Genomic DNA, 7,258 nt, shown 5'->3' with positions numbered 1-7,258 from the left:
GGCAATTGAGAAGCAAAGTCCTCTCTCGACAAACGAAAACCAAACTCTATAAGTCACTCATAACGCTGTTGTTAACTCGGCTATAATCGCGTAAGCGGTGTCTACGCCAATCAAGAAGAAGAAGAAGAAGTCGCAGACGTACCAAAACCAAAAAAATGGTTAGGAATAAAGTTTTTAAGTTGTATAGCAAAGTTGTAGATAATGAGAGGATTATATCATGTATATAGAGTTTTTTCACATAAGCTCAAAGTGAATGCGAAACATTTTTGGGTTTTTATCTCTACCTTGTACAAAAAATGAACTTTCACGAAATATTATTGAAATTTACCTTTTTATGTCCCTAGCACATTGAATTTTTTTCTCCTTATAATGACGTAATATCGAAAAATCCATACTTTTCTATCTCCTATTTAAAATATCATTTTTTGTTTAAGTGAGTATGTTTTATGTTAATGGAAATCTCTACATTCTAATTGTATARAATTTATAGATATTAATATGGTAAATTTGCTAAATAAATACAAAAAAGAGCCCACTATATATGTATATAAAATTTGAAAGGATGTTTGAAACACCCAGAAGGCCACTTCGAAGACCTTTTAACATATTTATGTACATAAATCATCAGCGTGACGAGCTGAGTCAATTTAGCCATGTCAAGCTATGTGTTTGTCTGCAGGTTGCCTTTTATATAATATTTCGGGATTTGGCAATCTAAGTGATACAATATGGCAACTTCTAACTTTATAGTAGAGTTTGAAAGTTTTGATGTTATACGTACTCAGAACTTTTTGAGAAAAGAGCGCTATTTGTGTTGCTTACAGTTTCTTAAAATATTCATATCAGCCAAATGGAATTATCTCGCGAACATTTTCGCAAGATTATGTTTTACAATTCTTGACCTGGATCATCTGACAATACACTCTAAAACGAATGTTCTGTCGGTCTTCTAAAATCAGTTGTTGTTTTGGAAACCATTGGTGCTGTGCGCAGGCTGATACTACAAGGCATTAGTGGGAGCATACATTCAATATTACGTGAACATTTGATTGTAGAATAATATTTTTCCGAATGGATCCGAAACAATTTGTCAATCGGTCAAAAAAACAAAAAAAAAAGATCTTGCTTGGTGCTTCAAAACCGTCTATGACATCATGACAGGTGATGAATCGTATATTTATACGAGTACGCCTGAAGGTAGACAGCAGAGATAAAGAGATCACTAACTCTCCTGTCACTGGAAATGTGAGAACCGCTCACCTACCGAACTTTCACAGTTGACTGGATTGGGTAGGTTTTGACGTTTTGCAATTGAAATGACTGGAACGGCCAGACTGAAATTATACCAAAAGTATATGTGAACGGAGGCTGTCTCTTATACACATCTAGATGTGTATAAGAGACAGATTCAAGATCGCTAATAAAAATATGAAACAATAAAAATCAAAGATATATAATAAATTAATATAATTAATTTTCAATTAAAAATTATTAAAAACATTTATTAGTTGAGAACTAACAGTCTTAATTCACCTTATTAAATATTGGAAGATCAAAAGTTTGTAGTTTTAATATAAAATAAAATCATAAAAAAGGATTTAAGTAATTTCGCCATATATTAAAAGTTGAATATATAATAATTTGCAATCGTAATAAATGTTGGGTSTTTTAATTTAAAATGCCAACAAATTCTTATTTTGTTCGATCTGGCCATAATGGAAAATGTTATAAAAAAACGCTTTTTTTAATCCKCTCTCACACTGGAATAAGTTGACTATCCCATTATTCCTGGTTAGGGATATCTTTATCTCTGTTACGAATTGTGTGGAGATATTTTCTTGAGAACAGTGCACGTTGGTATTGAAAATAGATTATTTGAATGTAATTATAATATAATAATAATAATAATACCCAACGATTACCCTCCTCCCGCCCAACCGACGCGAGGGGCGCAATCCGAGAACGARCGGAAATAGCCGAGTCATAAAAGGCACGAGGGTTTTAAGCGTTGCGATCTTAAGCTGCTCAGCTACAGAATAATATTCTGATTTTATGTCAATGATTACTACGAAAACCATTCAATCTTCCCAGTATAACCATTTAAGTTATTCCTGTTGAAATAATATAACTCAGTGCTGACGTGGTGTATATCACAAGACATTATAATACAAAAAATGAAAAATCTTTTCTTTTATCAGATAATGATTTGTTTCGCCTAATCGTTTTTTGTAACATCTAAAACTTATCGAGCTTTATATATTCTATATTTATAAATCATTAGAGTAATGAGACTAATTCTTTTGAGTGTGATTGTTGTCATCTATCCATGAAAGCGATATTTTGATTAAAACTAGAGAATAACGGGAATGGAAATGCTTTTAAATGTGTAAGTACATAAGATTCCATGCTTTGTGTAGACTTGAATATTATAGTATATTTACCTGTTGTTGTCGGGCTCCAATACCTTTTGGGTATAAATGATAGTGGGAATGTAGATAACCTCCTCCAGTCTTATGATTTTTAATAGTAACAATTGCACCATATGTCACATCTCGCGGCATACTGACATTATATAAAGAATTACCAATTAAACGCGATTGGAAAGCAGAACTGTAGAAGCCATCCCCGGTTCCGCTCCGATTCAGTACAATCAAGTGAATGTAAAAGAAATACATGTACAAAATAATTGGCCACAGAATTAATGCAATTGTTCGACACGCGATTTGTTTGACAGTCTCCGTCTTTATTAATTTATATAAAGAGTAAAAATGTTATTAGTTAATATATATACAAATATTAATATTCTTCTTTCCTTACAATTGGTTTTCTCRTATCTCCAAAAATTATCCAAAGTTGCTGGATTGTGTGCAAACCCACGAGCATAACAGCAAAGAGACCTACAAACTTGGTACTTGTTGTACAAGCTAACATAGTACCGGTAAAAAATAGCCAAGCCCACCAAGAGATTGTATAAGAATTTCCAGTTGCTGTAAGGTTCGATGCCTTGGTCATTCCCCAAACGGATGCAGTTAAGAAAAAAAGCAGAATCGGGTCAAGCAAAATATATTGATTTAAAGTTACGAGACCAACATCTGCTTGACATACATAATATTATATTTGTAAGTAGATTATTAAAATATTGTATAATAACTAAAAATTTACTAACCAAATATTAAATAAAGTGAAGATATCACAGCTGCTTCGGTTGATTGCGTCAACTCATAAACTGTRTCATAAGCCATGGGCATTATGAGTGCTCCTAAGGTTGTACAAAACTAAGAATACGTTGAATTAAAAACGATAAAAAATAAAATGTTATTGAAATACTGACTTACATAACGCATTCCTTCATAGCGTGAACCGTTGTATTTATCTCCTGGTTTTTCAAAGAGATAAGTACCATTATACCCAGTTACGTACCCAGAGAGTCCAATAAGCATCTTTAAGATTAAAGTTAATATACACATATTTCGCTAAATTTCATATAAAGASAAAGAAAGTATTTCAAATAGTATAAAAAATGCACAAAGTGAAATATTACCGAAGCAAACATATAGATGTGATAAAATTGAAAGTTTAATTTTTAATTTATACTTCAGGTGTTTTTCGAATCGATACATTTCATTTTCTGTAGGTTGGTAACATTCATTAGTATTTGAGATACGTGTCATTTTGTGARGCTCTAAAAGTGAAWTGTTTGATTTTTACTTTGTCTAAATTTATTTAACAAAAAAGTGAGTAATGCACCATCTCATACCATTCAACTAATATCGTGCCGTAACCCTATTCGCCTGACTTCACATGATCAATCCGAGGACACTGTTTTGACTCATTTGAGAATATAAAAACTAAATCGAAGAAAGCAACACAAACTGAACAATCGGAATCAATTTCACTACAAACTACTATCTCGCGTCTGCGCTACATAGCTTTAAATTTGAGTAAGTTGTGTTTGGTGATCTACGTACACCGCAATTTTTATAATAATGGGCGACCGGTCCTATTCATTAGGATGATGTGACTAGTCGGAAATAAAATAAGAGTTGATATCCGGTCAAAAGTCAATGGATCAACCCGACATTGTCGCTGGATTTTTTCGTTTAAAGGTACACAAGATGGTGCTCTCTTCGGTACATACTATGTTTTATGCACTCTATTGGAAAAAACGCGGCTGCCGCTTATCCGTGGGTGTTGTGAATGAAATAAATACACATATCCACTAAAACTATTTATTTATTTGAAATTTGTCCGGAAATATTGTACATTATTGTTTCGCTGACTTTGTAAGCAAGTTTTTGCATAAGCCCTGCTGTCACGTTTAATTCCTGGCCACACAAATCGCTCCACCATAAGCCTGACGGTGGCTCGTGTACCAGGGTGTGATAGGTTGTGCGTAGATTGCAGAAATACTTAACGAAATTTCGATGTTACAAAGGGACGAATCGACCTGTAGACACATCACAAACCACTTTCTTGATGCTGAAAGGTAATGGAAAACTTTTAAGTTTTAGTGAATGATGAACTTTACCGGATAAGTATGACTGCAATTCGTTATCTTTTTGTTGAYCATCSSCAAGTGCATCGTAATTGATAGTAGCAGCCGTGATTGACTGTGTCCACGAWAGTATATCGGCTGCGACATTCTCTTCCCCTTTAACATGCCGAATATCAGTTGTGATTTGAGAAATGAAGTCCAACTGTCTGACTTGACGATCTGATGCTTTGTGTAACTGCTGACGAAACGCGAAAGTAAGCGGCTTGTGGTCGGTATACACATGGCAGAGTCGGCCTTCCACCATGTAACGAAAGTAGCGCATAGCCAAGTAGAGTGCGGTGAGATCGCGAAAATCCAAGAGTTTGGAGGTCCCCGTTGACTACTTGATTTAAAACTGCCCCAGCTGCGAAGTCGGATGCGTCTACCCAAAGCGACAGCTCTACGTTGGGTAGAGGGTGTGCTAAAACAGCGCAGTTCGCAAGTTGGTTTTTGCAGGCCTCAAAATGGCGTACGGCGTCTTCTGTCCAAATGAGGTTGCGATTATCGTTTTTCTTGTTGCCGGTCACCATCGCAAAAAGAGAGCTTTGATGCTCTAACGCATTGGGCAAAAATCTGCGGTAGAAGTTAAGTGTGGCGAGAAAGCGTTTAAGCTCCTTTGCTACAGTATGTAGCTTAAAGTGTGTTATCGCTTCGACGCGGCTGCGGAGCGGGCTTATACCATYCTTGGTGATCGAATGACCAAGGAACTCCAATTCCGTAACGCCAAACTGTGATTTTGAAACATTAATCTTTAATTTGTAATTTTGTAATCGACGAAACGCCATTCGGAGATGTTCCTGGTGCTCTTCAGTTGATTTGGATGCGATAAAAACGTCGTCTAAATACGTAAATGCGAAGTCCAATCCTCTAAACACCTCATTGATTAGTCGCTGAAAGGTTTGTGCGGCGTTCCGCAAACCGAAGGTCATATGCSTAAATTCAAATAACCCGAAGGGTGTCGTAATTGCTGTTTTACAGATGTCATCAGGGTGTATTGGCACATGGTGGAAAGCTTTTTGCAGATCAATTTTAGAAAAGATTGTTTTACCTGCTAAAACCGTTGAGAAATCTTGCAGAAATGGTAGCGGATAGCGGTCTGGAATGGTGATAGCGTTTAATGCCCTATAGTCGCCTCAGGGTCTCCATGATCCGTCAGCTTTCCGAACGAGATGGAGCGGGCTCGCCCAGCTGCTGTTTTGAAGGGCGACAAATGCCGAGGTTGATTAGTAATTCGAACTCTGCGCGTGCAGCGGCGAGCTTCTCCGGTGATAGACGTCGCGGCCTGGCACAAACAGGTTGACCGGTGGTAGTGATTTGATGAACTATGGAAGCGTCTGTTCGACTGCCTGSCGCTGGTAGACACGTGAGTTCTAAAAATTCCTTCAGAATACCTGAGAATTTTTGCGAAGCGTTGATTGTTGAGATTTTCGATAATTGGCCTTGCGTTAATATAYACGGTGATTTAAGCGATGTTGTGCGATCGACAAGACCCTGGCCTTGCAAATCGACAATMAAGCCATAGTACCCAAGAAAATCGGCACCAAGAATGCCTTGCGATACGTCTGCGACAATAAAATTCCAGAGGAATTCCCTCCGCAAGTTAAGATTAAGTTTRAGCATGACTTCACCGTAACTGGATACGGTGGAGCCATTCGCGGCAAACAGGAGTGCTGATGATGGGGAGCATAAGATAATTTTGTTGACTTGGGTATGACAGAGACATCTGCACCTGAGTCTAYGAGAAATTTCATTTTTGCTGATGTATCGTAGATGCAGAGTCGATAGCTCCTTTGTATATCAGGGTATTTGCCGAGCCCTGATACTGGATTAGCTCCGCYCACCTACTCGACGTTTTGAGGCGGCGACWGTGTGAATGTACACGGCTGTCGACACTTTGTGGCATTTGCCCCGAATTTCGTATGGTACCAGCACTAGCACGGTACATTGAGCGAACCTCTTCTGCTGCGTGAGGCACTTGAAGATCTAGAGCGCTGTTGTGTGCGGCTGTTGCGCATGAATTGATTGACTTGCTTTGTTAAAGCGGCGACTTCARCTCGAAGATTCGACCACTCATCTGGAAAAGACGGTTCGGTGCTAACCTCGCAAATCTGGTTACCAACCTTTATCTCTAAGCACTCTGAGATGGAATCCGCGATTTTTATCTTCTCACCGATAGGAGCGTTTGGGGTCGGCTTTAGTATACCATCCCACCATTTACGGGTTAAAAGTGGTATGGATGGATAGGGCTGATGCTCCAGATTAAGAAAATATATAATTGTTGCCGCCGCAAAACTTATAGTTTTCGAGATATATGCATTTAAAGTAGAAAATTTCGCAAATTTAATTTTGTAATTTCTCGATTTATAGTAACTTTTTCTTTAATATTTTGCACTTTTTGTACACTTACATTTCACTACAATATTCCTACATATTTATTTTTTATTAATATTTTAAATATTTGCTAAAATAAACATTTTAGCATTTTATTATTTTTTTGAAGCGCGGCCGAAGGCCACCAACGCAAAAAGGAGTTTTCTCGAAAAAAAAGCCTGACACACCCTGGTGTTGGCCCACCCCGGTGTTGGATCGGCCAAGGTTTTTTTTTTTGAAGCGTGGCCGAAGGCCGCCAACGCAAAAAGGAGTTTTACTCGAAAAAAAACCTGACACACCATGGTGTTGGCCCACCCTGGTGTTGGATCGGCCAGGGTTATTTTTTTGAAGAGC

At 37.4% G+C, this 7,258-nt stretch overlaps 2 protein-coding genes across 2 annotated transcripts in view; both read right to left on the bottom strand.

The window, feature by feature from the left end:
- Nucleotides 1–3,440, bottom strand: part of LOC108965508 (protein O-mannosyl-transferase 2) — a gene marked incomplete at both ends in the record, with an annotated part of 9,053 nt that extends 5,613 nt beyond the window's left edge. The window contains 4 exon segments of the mRNA XM_018927981.1: nt 2,442–2,741; nt 2,818–3,092; nt 3,167–3,275; nt 3,336–3,440. Coding sequence (XP_018783526.1) covers nt 2,442–2,741; nt 2,818–3,092; nt 3,167–3,275; nt 3,336–3,440 — 789 coding nt within the window.
- Nucleotides 3,441–5,686: 2,246 nt separating this feature from the next.
- Nucleotides 5,687–6,479, bottom strand: LOC108965507. Its single transcript, XM_018927980.1, has 2 exons — nt 6,380–6,479; nt 5,687–6,204 (listed from the first exon to the last, which is right to left on the bottom strand). The coding sequence occupies exons 1-2, from the start codon at nt 6,477–6,479 to the stop codon at nt 5,687–5,689; spliced, it is 618 nt and encodes a 205-aa protein (XP_018783525.1).
- Nucleotides 6,480–7,258: the final 779 nt, after the last annotated feature.

Source organism: Bactrocera latifrons, unplaced genomic scaffold (assembly GCF_001853355.1).
Source record: "Bactrocera latifrons isolate USDA-ARS-PBARC rearing strain unplaced genomic scaffold, ASM185335v1 scaffold_1402, whole genome shotgun sequence".
Taxonomy (NCBI): domain Eukaryota; kingdom Metazoa; phylum Arthropoda; class Insecta; order Diptera; family Tephritidae; genus Bactrocera; species Bactrocera latifrons.
Note: the sequence above shows the minus strand (reverse complement) of the source record. Positions and strands in the feature narration are given on the sequence as shown.